This window comes from Pieris napi, chromosome 16, assembly GCF_905475465.1.
Source record: "Pieris napi chromosome 16, ilPieNapi1.2, whole genome shotgun sequence".
Lineage (NCBI taxonomy): Eukaryota > Metazoa > Arthropoda > Insecta > Lepidoptera > Pieridae > Pieris > Pieris napi.
The window spans coordinates 10606446-10622080 of record NC_062249.1 but is presented as its reverse complement, the minus strand read 5'-3'; the positions used below and the strand labels follow the sequence as shown (position 1 = coordinate 10622080).

Below are 15635 nucleotides of genomic sequence, written 5' to 3'. Positions count from 1 at the left end.
GTATCAATTATTTAAATTTTAACATGACGATCAGTGGGCGTAACTATACCATCTGGGGCCCGTGGCAAATTCTTTTGATGGGGCCCTATCAGTAAAAATCATCACGTTGTACTCAGAATAATTTTAATAAACTTCGAGATTTTCAGCGTACTTAATTACACGTTGTATAATGTATATCTCCCACTAATAGGCCTCCTCTCAGGCGAGAGGGAATGGTCTGTAGTGCCCACGCTAGCCCAATGCGTTTGGAGACTTTACATTCATTCAGAGAAGATAATATCTATTACGCAGGAGCCCTCTTGGGTCGGGGGCCCGTGGTATTACGCCAGCCCTGCCATCCTATTGTTACGCCACTGATGACGATAACAAGGCATTGCTTTGTGCTCAAATATTTTTCGTATATATAATATTTTCTATGACATATGATAAAGTCTATTAGGCATACAATTGTAAATTCATATCAGAGTTAGAGAAATAATTAGGTAAGATATACGAAACGGAAGTGTGCATTAAGAATAAAGCTTGATTATATATTTTTATATTTCAGAGCGTTTAAGGAATTGTAAAGTTGCAAGGAGTTGTAGGTATTTTTGTATGCGACCTTTAAACGTTGCGTAGGTGTACCTCACTAACGTATAGTAATCTCTGTAAAGGAACTAACAAGTTAACTATGTGTTATCCTGTTGATGTGTGTAGTCTTCTTTGCGTAATTTTCAAATAATACAAGCAACAGCGATAGTAGTGGTTGCATTTCTCTACCAGGTCATCGTTTCCTAACGGTTCGGTCATCGAATTATAAATAAAAACATGATGTTTAACGCCTTGTTTATGGTAAAAAAAAAACAAAATAAATTAGTCTGGTTGCACGGTTTTAACTAAACTATCTCGTTCCATTCATTCTATCATAGAGTAAACACAATTTGCAAAAACGGACTAACAGTTTTTAAAAGAGCAATTCGATTTAGAATGACTAAAAACAATTTTTAATACGATTGTTTTTACAGTTTTAGGAAAATAAGTTTATGAAGAAGAGGGCGGAAGTTGATAAGACGGTAGTTTCCGATTAAAGCAGAGTATTAAAATGAAGTAAGCGATAATCTAAAGGTAATGGTGTAATACAAGAAACACAATTACCAGTGAGCGATGATTGAGCCTATACGATAGAAATGTCAACAGTGCTGAGAAAGTAACACCTTCCTCATATTAGTAGATAATTATATACCTATCTATCTAACGACATAGTGTAGATGTTCAATTCATGTTAAAAGAAAAGTATTTTTTTTGCTCACAATAAAGTTCACAAAAGAGAGTGCGCTTTCACATGAATTTCAATATTGCCTATACAATAATTATGGCTGTAATATAATGTTGACTTAATTTTCTACCATGCTAGTGAGTAGTTTAAACTAAGGTATTATAAGGTAACTCACTGGTATGAACGCGATAATCTCTCGGATTTTGCACGCTTATGAATCGTTATCTCTAACTATAATACAGCAACACTTTATATATAGATTAATCTTGAAGAGGCTACAAAAAATCTTGACGAAGTACACGAATTTTGCGTACGAAAATATAATTACCATATTATTATTAATTATAATTATAGAATTCGGACAATATTTGGACAATGAATACAATAATCATATAGAGGAATCTACTTTAAACAAATGTCGCATTGAATTACATTATCAGCTGTTATCATAAAATAATATGCATTTATTCTGACAACACAAGTAATGCCTTGTTACTCTATCAAATGATGAAGTCACCCGTTTGTTACTAGCTTAGATAGTGACGGTTGAATAGAGAAGATAGTTTTCACTTTCCAAGCGGCTTGATCCCTTGGCGAGGTGTGTGGTCTCTCTGTACCGTAAGAAGAAGATGTTCGGATTAATACAGACGTCAATGCAGACAACGCAATTCCATCCGTATCACCTCGACATCCGTCGTTTCACAATTGAGTGGTTAGGCAGTTTTTGCCTCGCACCACCACTCTGTGGAACCAGCTGCCTACTGAAGTATTTCCGAACCAATTCGACTTTGGGCCCTTCAAGAATAGAGCGTACCAATTCTTAAACTGACAATCAATTAGGGCTTCTGCCGGTTTGCCCCCTATATAAATAAAAAATGGGTAAAACGACTGTACGCTACTGTTAGTCTCTTATAATAAAAATATTGAATGTTATAGATTACAATTTTAATGTTGACATCTAAAGACATAACTCGTTCATCATTTGTGGTACAAAAACTTACAGGCTCAATGCCCGTTGATCGCCTGAGGCTTAGTTTAGTGTTAGTACTAAGTGTGTATTTTTAACACTTAGCTTTTTGCAAGCTGCCACTTATTGTTTATAAAAATTAAAAAAAAACTTGTATCGTACTATTTAAAATTAAGATGTTCCGTTCAAGTAACATATTACAAAGTTGCAAGGAATGAAGAATAGCCATTTCTTAATTTCACTTAAAAAACCACCATTTATCCTGATGGTGTATGTGGATTTTATTTTCAAAAATTCTGCGCCCATATCGACACGGCTACTTGTTTTCCAGAAATAAAAATACATTTATAATTCAAATCGCATACATGCGTTGTTTTTGAATGCGAAAACCGGACCTTAAAGCGCTTATACTTCATTTACCGAATAACAAATCAGTCATGTTTATACGATCTTTTATTATAAAATGAAGCATTAATTCTTGTCATAATAAAAGATGTAACATTGCTCAACATGAAGTTTATGAAGATGATATCGGCAAAACGAAAAATTTAGTTTATTAAAACCTGTAAACTTCTTTTCGCCTTAATATGATAATTGTCTACCTTTTTAGGAGCTACATATTAACATTTGGAACATATTGCTATGCTATATCGGACTTTTCTTTTCCGTGATAAAAACTTAGTACATTAAGAACTAAATTATTCATTTTTCCCCATAAAACCTTCCTCAGAGTTCAAAGATTTAATAAAAAACTTCAGCCTTCTTCGAGTTTTGCGCTTAACAACATATTATATTTTGCGATGAACCTTTATAGCTTGTATCACGTAAATATCTTATTTATATGTAATTAATAAAGGTTGACGGGAAAAGTGTAATACACGAACATTATTTTCTGTTGGTTCCGCTAATCTCCGACACTACTCAACCCATTGTTTACCAAGCAATTTAAATATAACTTGACAACTGGACAAGGTATACGTGAATTTACATTACTCCCTAAACGTCAATTATTGAAAATTCACGTTGAAATACTACAACGTAAATATATAAAGTAAAATACTAACCGCTAAAACTATATATAAATTTAGATTCTCAACATTTCAATTAAATATTCAACGAACAACACATGTGACAGTAGTAATCCATGGCGACCTATGAGTAGCATTCCATCACGTTGCGTAGCGGCCGTTGGCAGGACACAAGGACGCCATCTTATACAATACTATTTATTGGGTTCCATCATACCAAAGACAATTAATTTCCAGTATTCATTTTATAATCTATATATTTTTAAATACGCAGTCTCTTTAAACCGGTTAAAACACATACCTTTTAATTAGGGGACATATCTTATAATCTATATAATATTTGTCTGTCTTTTTTAAAGGTGTGTTTTAAACCGGCTCAAAACCACACCTTTTAACCCCTTTTAACAGACATTTTCGATATATGTGATGTATGTAAGTTCAAAGATAGCTCCTACGTCCATACAACTGATTTGGATAGAAAATCAAAAAATTTAAACATAATTTTCATACTCAAACTCAAAATATCTTGTGTGTCTCGGTAATACATACACACAAGAAGAAGAAGAGAAGAAGCAGAGCATGCATAAATATTTGAACTGGAGGAAATCAATCCCAAGGATTAGGATCATTTAAATACTCGTCAAATTTATAAAAGCTTTATTGATTAATTTACGTTTACCGAGAGTTTATAGTGATAATTCTCTAATTTCACTTGGGAGTTTGTAAAAACGATAATTCTGTCGGTAATACATAACTAATTAATACAAATATTGTTGTAATTTAATCATGTATTTTGGTATATTCTGATTAATGATAATTGAAGTGTAAATTTGGCTGCTTAGATCCTATAGAAAGTGGTCGCGTTGTTTCTAATTTCGCTTGAAAAGTTGTTGTAAAAACGACAATTCTCTTGGTCTAACTAATCAATACAAATAAAGTTGTAATTTACTAATGCATTTTGGAGTTAGATATATTTCTTTTTCTGATTTATGATAATTGAGGTGTAAATTTGGCTGCGAAGATCCTATAGAAAGTGTTTTAATTAACAGGATACTGTTGTTGTAAATGGACTTTCAAATTGTCATTATATCTTGTTTATATTGTTCCAGATGTGTTGGTTAAATGCCAAAGGTGACAGAAATCGTGATGCAACGGTGAAAGTGATATATACAATAAATATTATTGTACAGTTCCATTAAATACTTTCACATTGAACATCAAACTGTGTATAGTTATTTCTTTTGATACATGCTAAATGTTTAGTATCAGAACGATTGTAACGACATAATATGTCATAGAATCTCATGAATAAAAGAAACTCAATGGCCGTTATCATTTGATTCACAGAATGAAACCAATTAAACCAGATGATTGTACACTTTGTCATTCTTAGAAGTGCCTAAAAATTAGAAGTATTGTTGATTGAGCAATCAGTATTTTAAATAATTCGGATTATACACAGTTGAGATGTTCTTGAATCCATTAACAAAGTGAAGTGCAAGTGATGTTAAGTGATTAGTGATGAGGTGATGTGTGTATGATGAAGCGGAGTAAGTCATACACGTGGCTTTCCGGTTTGCTAAAGCCGAAGCCAGAGGAGGACGAGTGGGGTGTAGGACCCTGGGTCCGAGCTGACGTCAATCAAGATGAGAGGTATGTATCGCTTGATTTAATCCTAGGCTTTAGTTGACAGTTCTGTATGTAAAGAAATTGTTCGTTAAAACCGATGTACACAGCCAACAATAAGAAGTGATCGGCTATAAGGATAACTATTTTTTTTTAATTTTTTGAAGTTATACTTCTTTAGGTGCGTTATGAAAAATTTATAAGAGAGTGAAATTTTACGATGCGCGCGCACCGTGACACAAAATTAACAGAATGAAGTTGCCCACGGAAGATGCGGCATTGGACATAATTTAAAAACAACATTCGAATAACTATAGAATTTATGTTACACTTAATGTAAGAGAATAATAATAAATATTTATTTATTTAACTTTTCAAATGTAAACTGAACTTTATTGACCATAATGACTCCTTTTCCAGTCTTTGAGTATTTAATTGTAATTAATTATTTGCATGCAGTCAAAAACTATTTTTAATAATGCCAAATAAGTATAACTTCTTACGCGCGTACATAAGTACACGCACCCTTTTTTAAATTAACATCGTGGAAAGCATGCCCAGTGTTTTCCACGATGTTTGTAATAAAGTTTTGAGGAATACGTTCTCACTTCTCACTCTGCAATCACACTTTTTTACTCCTCAACTGAGTGTAAAAGTCTACTCAATAGTATTTAAATAAAAATATGTAGTACATACAAACATTAAGAATTAAATTTCTGCTCTAAAAACAGCAATAGAGTTTCCCGTCGAACAGAGCTTTCTACTGAATGTATTCCGAATGTGGGTCAGGCACGATAACTGTAATTACAGGAACTCGCCACTCTCCTTTAACTGATACGAACTTATCTATTATGTCAAATGCAACCACTTTCATTTGACACCAAGAGTTTTCTATATTTAGGCTGTGCTTTGAACCGGCACACCTACTAGATTACCAGAATTGCTTCTAAACTTAATAATAATAATTTAGCCTTTAATTCAAATACATTTACATCTAAACACATTAAACATCTTGTTATCTGTGTGATGTGCAAAGGTCCCTGGACACAATGGCAGGGGAGTAGAAAAGTGAGATATTAAAAAAAAATATCTTGTTATCTCCCTCTTTTTCGTTTGCTTGGGCTTCAGCTTAGTACTTTTTTGTTCCACTTTTCTGTTCCTCTTGCCTTCTAAACTTACGTCAATAAATGGTAAAAAATTACAACGTTTTTTATATATTATTATATATTCTGTGTCTACAGAAGCTTAAACTACTCGCCTATTAAGATATATATATTATCACGAAACAGCCCTACTGGTTTTTTATAGTCAATATTTTATTTTTAAGATTTTTAAAAGCAGTGTTGGCCTAGTGGCTTCAGTGTGACTCTCATCCCTGAGAAGATAGGTTCGATTCCCGGCTGTGCACCAATGATCATTCTGTCTATTTGCGCATTTAACATTCGCTCGAACGGTGAATAAAAACGTGAAGAAACCGGTTCGCCCTAGACCCAAAACGTCGACGTGTGTCAGGCATAGGAGGCTGATTACCAACTTGCCTATTAGATTGATAAATGATTATGAAACAGATACAGAATTTTGAGGCCTAGACCAAAAAAGGTAGTAGCGCCACTGATTTATTTATTTTTTATTTTACAAAAATGTATAAGCCGGTAGACATTAGATATGTATTTACGATTTAAGCGAAGTTGAAGAGTTATGTGGATATAAAAGGTACCCCCTTTTATAATTTATTTATTTCAGAAATTATACAATTTGTGATTAATTATGAGCATATTAGAAAAAAACCTTTAGTTAAGCAAAGGCCTACACCATTTCGGCCGTACCACTTCGGCACAAAACACCATTTCCTGCAAATGTTAGATGAAATTGCGTTCTATGGTTCCATAGGTAACCAACCTTAACAACTACAAAAACTCTTCCTAACGTAACAATGAAGATTCCGATCTGTTATGATTTGTAATAGTAATGCATTGTTAGATATAACAATTACAACTCTTCTAGGGCTGTCAAAATAATTAACCATACACGAAAGATAAAATTATAAAGAAGTCTTGATATTTCTTTTACATTTTGATTTTTATTTATGGATTATTTCCATTTATAGATTAAAACTGATTAAAAGAAACGAAGTAGGATTATTTGACGTCACATTTTTTTTAATAGAACAGGGGCAAAGTTCAAGTATTACGTAACGAATTTTTTGGGTCCCCCCCCCCGCATCGTAACGTTTTACCTTTTGTAAAACGTTACGACGCGGGGCGGGGATTGAATTACGCGTTATTGTTAATATTATTTTCGACTTACCAGTACTTTACACCACATAATGGTAACTTTTAGGTATAAAAGTCACTGGGTGGTCACGAAACGTTTTACTATTGGGTACAGAAAAACGTTACGGCGCGTTACATGGGGGGGTCAATAATCTCCAAAAATTGCGTGACGTAATACTTGAATGCTCCCAAACGAGCAGGGCTCATCTGATGTTAAGTATCCGCCAACCACACTCAATGACAGTGGGCTCGCGAGTGCGTTGCTGGCCTTTTAAGGCCCTTAGTCGAATTGATTCAGAAATACTTCAGTGGACAGCTGGTTCCAGTGCTCGTGCGCGACAAAAACTGCCTTTAATAACGCTCAGATGTGGAACTAAATAATATTCTAAAAGATTGTTACAGAATTGACTTGTAACTCTTTAGATTAAATAAAAGAGATAAGATATTACGAATTTATAAGACAAGGTTTTGAAAATATCTTCAGGCCTAGTGTTTTGTTAAATTTCTGACTTAAAAGTGATGTATTTATATATTTGGCTAAGCGATTGTAGCTCTCCACAATTAAATAATACTTCTATAATACGTGAAAAAATTACATTACATTACTCAAATTATTTACTGGATTATCAAGTTATTTAATCAACTCTTCATTTAATTTATCGTAAACATAAATTAATTTTGTCAATCAATTCCAACTGTCAACATAATGTTTTTTGTCGACAAAAAAATGTGTCAACCCTAACACGACCTCATGACCTTCCCACGACCTGCTCATATCATACGTATGCAAATGATCTTCCGTAGTTCTTTTATGATTGAAATAATCGTGCGGTGGGTGGTAATTGGGAACCCACAGAGTAGCGATGGTAATTAACTTTTTTGTTAGATTCTCAGTTCTAATCGGTTATGTGACGTATATAACACCTTTTTATCGTTCTTCTTATTTAGGAATCTATTTTTTTCTACAATTATAATTTTGTTCTACAGTTGTGTATTATTAATGGAATATAATGCTTTATTCATGTGATATCAAGACAATATCGACGTAGCAATGTCTCGCAAAGACTTTCTAGTTTTTTTATAGAACAGGGGGAAAACGGGCCGATGTTTAGTGGGACCTCCGCCCATGGATCTCAACGACAGAGGGCTCGAGAGGGCGTTGCCGGCTTTTCTTGAAGGACCTTAAGTCAAATTGGTTCGTAAATACATCAGTGGGTCAACTAGCCACATAGTCGGACGTCGAGGTGATGTAGGCGGGATTTCGTATTCGGCCTTAAGTCCGATGATAAAACTCAGCTGCTGGTATTACGAACAACTCCTCTGAACACTCTCCATAGTCGAAGCCGAAGGAAATACAAAGAGACCAAACATCTCCACGAAACACCAAGGTATCAGCCGCTCGGAAAGTGACTGGTGGTCGACGATTCGAACAGCTCTTCATTTAATACGGTCAAGTAGAGAGCGGGTACTTTTAACATTCCGTTGTCTGAACGTGTTTTATAACCTAAACTAGAAAGTTAGCGAATAGATATAAATTTGAAGATTAGAAGTAATTCAAATTATAAGTTCCTTATTCAAAAATCAGTTACACTATTATAACTAAACTCTTTTGTCTTCTTCTATCTAACTGCGTTTTAGTTGTAATAAAAAAAGACAGAAAACCACTGCAAAACTGCAATTAGACCTAATCATCTTTATTAGGCTAAAAATGTTTTAAACTTTGGAAGCTAGATTTTCACCTCCAAGGTATGGAAATTCATGCCTAAGCTAACAATTCACGAGCGTCTAAAATATTACCTTTATGTATTAAAGGGCGTGGTATGGTGTGTAATAACTGACAAAAGTCTCCACCTGCGCAACGTCACGTAAGACTATTTCAATTTCACTTCCAGAAATGAATTCTCAGACCGCAAACATCTGGTCTTTTGCCTGTTATATAAGGTTTATTGATAATCTTGTAATGGGGTTCGCAGACTTCACATTTCATACAATTAACGTAGCGTTCATATACTATATCTTCTAAACTTAGATATCGGGCCTCTGTAACTCGAAATTTCAGCAGTTAAATCATACATATGTATCTCGAAGTTCTTGGTAAGTCGAAAACTCATTAACTCGATTTTTTTTTTGCATTTCCCTTGACAATCGAGTTATGAAGATTCCACTGGGTGCTTTTAAAATATTGATTGGACACATTGTATCTATCAGGCGTTACACGGCTTGTTTCGAACAGTTTCTTTAGGCCGCGAAAACCTCTTCTATTCGTCTGCAACAGTAGTTTAATTATATAATTGTAAGTAGAATTTATTACGTCAAGTATCTAAAAAACATAGAGGGAGCAGTCTTAGCCTAGTGGCTTCAGCTTGCGACACTTTTACCTGAAGTCGTAGGTTCGATCTCCGGCTGTGCACCAATGGACTTTCTTTCTATGGGCGCATTTAACATTTGCTCGAACGGTAAAGGAAAACATCGTAAGGAAACCGACATGTCTTAGACCCAAAAAGTCGACGGCGTGTGTCAGGCACTGGAGGCTGATCCCCTACTTGCCTATTAGATTCAGAAATCTGAGGCCAAGACATAAAAGAGGTTGTAGCGCCACTGATTTTTTTTACTTTTATCTAAAAAACATTATTTAATGTTGGAAATAAAAGAGACTAGCAGCCCACGACACAAGGATTCCTAGTGTAAGTTTTGGTGCACTTTCTTTTTTATACATCCATCCATATCATTACAAGAAAAAAACCTTTAACATTACACTTATTACATTTTTTTTTCTGCCTTTTTTTCATGTATCATGAAACAATTGAGTATAGACACTGAGCCATACATATTACATAATTAATTAAACATTTATTAATTTTCTACCTATTACTAGATCCTGGAAAAATGTCAAAAGGATTATCAGCCATATCGTCGCGGTTTGACCACATCCCGCGCATTTTATCGGCTTCTCGTGGTCAGGTAGTATGTACGTTAGGAACGAATCAAGACTATTCAATAAATAATTGTCTATTAAAAAATACGCACGTTTTAAACGATTATATTTGTTTGAAGGTTTGAAAACATTGCTTAGTTTTACGCTATACCACTCGCATACAACAATAGAATATATATATATATAGGCGAATGAATTAAATGTTAATCGCTATGTAACGAATGAATGCAATGTAACAGTTGAAAGGAGTGCCTACGTCTGGTTATACTCGCGGGGCGTAACTCCGACGATTTAGGAAATCGCCACGCATATAAAACTAAGAAAGCCTGAGCATAAATAACACACTCTATCATAAATCACTCAGTAATTTCTATATTTGTGTATAGGATTTAAGATAAAAGATACAATGTTTGTACAAGCTTTGACAGACGTGATCTCCGCGAGTTTCTTCGAGAAAGCAATTCGGAATGCTTTTGAGATTTATGGCGAAAAGTAAATAGTGTCAAAAGGTATCCTCAAAATCTATACTTATAGGTTTCTCTATAAATGTAAATAGATGTTATTTGATAGATCTTATATAATGCAGACATCTAGAAAATTTAAGTAAAAGATAGTATGGAAATAAAAAAGGCTTTATTATTATTACATATAAATAGTAAAGCAAAATGATATAGTAGCATTCACCACTATAATAATATGAGTCCCAGGAACTAATGAGTCTATAAAAATGTATTGTTTCCTAGACTAAAAATAGACGCACGTGTGCAATGAAAATGGTTATTATTCCGCAGCCGACTCCAGAACGTGAAACTGTCCCTATATTCCCACTTTATCCTCCCTCTGTCACACTTGCTGGCCATAAAACACAGAAATAGAGGACTGGATGCGGCCTATATACTTATAATATCATGTTTATCTTCGTATCTTTATGTAGACTAGATGAAAAGGTAAACACACGACACCGTTAGCTTTACATATAAATCTTAAATGATATATTGAAATGTGGAATACTTTTTTAGTTTCGATGATATCGTAAAGTGAAATCTTTTATCGTTTTAAATTTCTTTTCATTTTTAACTATTATTGTTACTATGTAGGTAAAGAATTGTAAATACTCTTTATTTGTTATGAGTTATTTAAATAAAAGTACCCATATATTTAATGGTTTTGTGACAAAAGTAATGAAAGCAAAAAATACTATTGTTTCCTTCATTATAATTGAATATTATAAGGACAATATTGATAGGAATGGTATGGGTATTCAAAACACAATTAAGAAATAGAAAAATAAAAGAATGGGCTTGAAACTTTTCACAAAATTTTGACTTTTAAATAAACAACGGAAGATCGTTCGGAATCAATACAGTGCCGCCGAGTTCCACGCACTGTAGCCTCTCTTCTATCAGTACATATCTTTAAAACTATCCATATTAACAAAACCCTACGGGACCTATTTGCAATAAAAAAAAAGTCCGTTAAAAGGAATATTAAGTCGAAGATCTATCCAGTTTCTTTATCCAGTCGTAAAAGTAAGCTTATGCTACTTATGACCTCACAATAGGTAATAAACTTTATTTTCATATTTCACTGCATTATTTACAGAAATGAATCTTCCCCGGTGTTTATTATCTCATATTGTTTTCCTTAAATCTCTAATAATTTAAGTAAACTTGTGTATTTAGATTTAAATTAACATTTTGAAGCATTGCTTGCGTGTATAGCACAATCAACAGTGTTGGTCTAGGTTTCAGCGTGCGAATCTCATCCCTGAGGTCGTAGGTTCGATCCCCGGCAGTTCACTAATGGACTTTCTTTCTATGTGCGCATTTCACTGTTCGAATGGTGAAGAACACCGTTTGCCTTTACCATAGGAGTAAGCTAATTGCGAAAATAAAAGGAAAATTCCATTCATACAAAGACGTGATTCGAATGCACGAGCTCAGGGATGAGGGTCGCATGCGTATGCCACTAATCCATCACTGCTCTAATATCACGATGTTTCTTTAGTCTATAGTTATTTATTTAATTGTATTTATGCTCTCAAACATTAGACATTTTTGAATGATGACAATCAGATAGGTACTTATGAAAGAATATACACGTGTGAAAATGACAAGAGAACTTAAAAAGGCAAAGCACTAACCTGATCCATGCAACTTCAAAATCTAGTAGCCCGCGATATCGCAGTACACAACACACGAGGGGACCTTTTGTAATTTCGTATGGGTCCACCAAGCATCCGCGAATGTACAACGTAACAACATAAATAGCAATTAGGTACGAATAATAACAAAATCGTTTATTTGCTAAGATACAATTAGATCGATTATTTAGAAAAATCTGCACAATTAACCATATATAAAGGCATGCAATTAATGTCATATTAATAAGTTCAGTTTTTTGTAATTGGTGTCAAACTTATGGTCTAAATACTCGTCCACGCTATAATGGGACTTTGACTTTAAAAAATATGACAAGGCAAAAGAAAATAATAAACACTGAAAGGTTGCTAAAACAACTCAGCGAAAGATCTCTATGGAGATGCTGAAAATGTCCAACGAGTCGTTTTTCATCACAGTTTTATGATAAATCCGACACAATGTGTTAACAATTAAAGAGCGTACCAATTCTTAAAAGGCCGGCAACGCACTCGCGAGCCCTCTGCCATTGAGAGTGTCAATGGGCTCAGGTGCGCCTCCTGCCCGTTCGCCCCCTGTTCTATAAAAAAATTAAACGATGAGCACAAACGTGAGTCAGTGAATATTTGTTTGTATTCAAGCGTGTATGTACTGCAGTGGATAGGGATTTCATCATCAATTCCGAATATAATATTACAATGTATTATGTATACTGAAATGATTAAAAGCTAAGCTTTGCAGAACAAAAGGCATTCCGATCTTTTTATTCTAAAAGCTTTTGTGATAAACTTGTTTGCTGGTAATGGATTTAAGCACCCGTTATCATCGTCAGGGTTGTCGGTAGCCGGCGCCGGGTGTCGGCCAGTGTCGGCCAGTGTCGGCGAGATAAAATGATTGTGTCGACCCTTGTTTATTGTTTGTTTTTTACTTGTACCAATTAGAGCTGTCTTTTATTAGTGATTTGGAGCTTTATAAAGGTGGATTTGTTTGTCACCAATAATTCTGTTGTTAAACTTATTTTAACTGGTTTTATTCGTAAGTAATTCTTGCAAAACTTTTGACGAAACAATTTTAATTATTGAATTAAAATAAATTCCTGTTATTAAGTGTGGTTTTGCTTTTTATTGAGCAATCGAAAGTATTACTAAATGATTGTTTGTAAACAGACGTCAAACCAACAGGATCCAAGCTAAAGCTATATAAAACAAGCGTACTTACCTACGGAAATGATTGCAAATACATAAATATAAAACTAGTTGCCCCCCGTTTTTTTTGCCACAAAATCTTTTCTGAGAGTTCAGGGAAATTAAAAAAATACTCGAATTTTGGAATTGGTCCAGCAGTCTCGGAGTTTTGCCCTAACCAACAAAATTTTAAATTACTTTAATTATTCTAAACAGCAAAGTCGAAGTAGAAAATAGACATCGAGAGAACTCCGCAATCAAAAAACCATTTTCTCGTAAAAACAGCTATCTATTTCATTGCTTTTTGAAAGAAAAGTCAAAAGATCATGACTCCCAAAAACTGCCTCAGAGTGCTGACGTCACGAAGCTCCCTCTCAAATATAATGGCGGCACTTGACGTGAGGCGTTTATCTGAAGTAGGCATAATTTAAAGATTCCGCCATAAGCTTGTCAAAGTCGACCCCCTTAAACGTGGCCATTAAAGCAGCTTTACCCGTTGAATTATTATACTGGCTTTTTGATACAGGATCATGACATAAATACAATGCTTAGATAATGTATATATAACTTTTTTTGCATCACCACTATGTGGAACTAGCTACTCACTGAAGTATTTCCGAGATAATTCGACTTAGGGTTGAGAAGAGAGAGGGTAGGAGAAAGAAGAAAAGGGAAAACAGCTTACCATTTCTTAGACACCGGCAATTTGCGAGCCTTTTGGCAATGTGAGTGTCTATGAGCTTTCTGCCCGTTTGCCTGTTAAATAAGAAAAAAAAAATATACTAAAAAAAAAATTGTTTGCCATTGATAAAAAGACAATAAGTTCAATGGTTATTCGCAATTTATGGTGCATCTTCTATAACTAACTGCTAATTGAGATTGCGTTTATAAATAAAATTTGGGAATAAATTTAGATTACTAAGGATAATGTAGCATTCCATTAGTGGATAATGTTTAAAAGCATCGGTTAGTTGCAAAAAAAATTTATATCTGACAAGGAAATGCATATGTGTATCCCCAGCCCGAAAGTAGCAGGGGTATGTGGTACTCGAACCACATCAGAATCTTTACTATTCAGAGACTGGGTGAGCAAGACTACTAATACTATCTCGGGTAGTTCCTAGAAGGCCACGTTAGAGAGCCTCCGACGTCACACTTGCATTCTACCGGGGCCTATCTTCCGGTGTAGTATATACTACATAGGAGTAGGAGATGGGGATATCTTCTCCTATTTACTACTCGTCTTCTAACCTTAAAATTTGTTTTAGAGTGCTCACTACCTCGTATTGCTGTCTTTTTCTGTAGCACTACTTGCTTACAGAAAGATACCTCTTCATTCCCCACCTCGTCACTGCCAACCATGTTTTGGATAACACAAGGCCGAGCAAGGTTATTACCTACCACAGTACAAAAATTACTACGGGCCTTGGACACACCTCTAAGTTATGCTGTAAATGTCATCAACATAGAAAAACATATTTCATCTTACACTATTAGTAAAGATTGATTTGTGTATAAATTTATTCAAATCAATATTTAAATAAATTTTGTTGCATACAAAAACATTTATATCGTCGACATAATTATGTAAATCTGTCTTGTCAAATGCTAATGTATTATAAGTAAAAAATAAAATTGATGTTTCTTATTGCCTTTAGGGAGAAGAAGAACTTTTTAATCAGTTAATCTGATCGATAAACGCTTTTTTTTTTAATTAGACCCATGAGATATTATTAGCAATGTCTATCACTGAGCTCGTCTGTGTAAAATACGCTTGTTCTATAGCCTACATTGCGCAATATTCCATATTGTGAGACGCCTAGAGCGGATCTATGGTTACGAGTCACGAATATAAACCAACCCTCTTTAGCCGAATACCTCCCGGCTCTTTGACGTTGTGATTTTTATTAACTCTAATAAAGTTAACCTCTATACGTTAGCTGGTTTGATGCCTGTGCGCTGGAATCCAAAATGATGAGATTATTTACACGATTTTGGAGAATCGTAGAAAGTTTATTGATTTATCGTTTATTTTAAGATACTTAAGAATCAGGTTGATTGCCCTATTCACTAAATTGAAATTTCGTGTATCCTGTAGAGACCCCATCATTCCATTAATTTGTTCTTTCAGAATAACGCGTTTTGGCCAAAATTCACCCATATCCAAATTGAGCATTCTGATAAACGAGCTAGGTCTGGATATCCATAATTGCTTGATATCGACAGGAT

General features: G+C 34.4%; 2 protein-coding genes across 2 annotated transcripts in view; one reads left to right on the top strand and one right to left on the bottom strand.

The window, feature by feature from the left end:
- Positions 1-15635, top strand: part of LOC125057091 (protein prickle-like) — a 289973-nt gene that overhangs the window by 30817 nt on the left and 243521 nt on the right. The window contains exon 2 of the mRNA XM_047660564.1: positions 4360-4903. Within this exon, the coding sequence (XP_047516520.1) occupies positions 4788-4903 (116 nt within the window). The 5' untranslated portion in view covers positions 4360-4787. The remainder of the gene's footprint in view (positions 1-4359; positions 4904-15635) is intronic.
- Positions 1-15635, bottom strand: part of LOC125057094 (solute carrier family 22 member 1-like) — a 35044-nt gene that overhangs the window by 17024 nt on the left and 2385 nt on the right. The gene's annotated exons all lie outside the window — the stretch shown is intronic.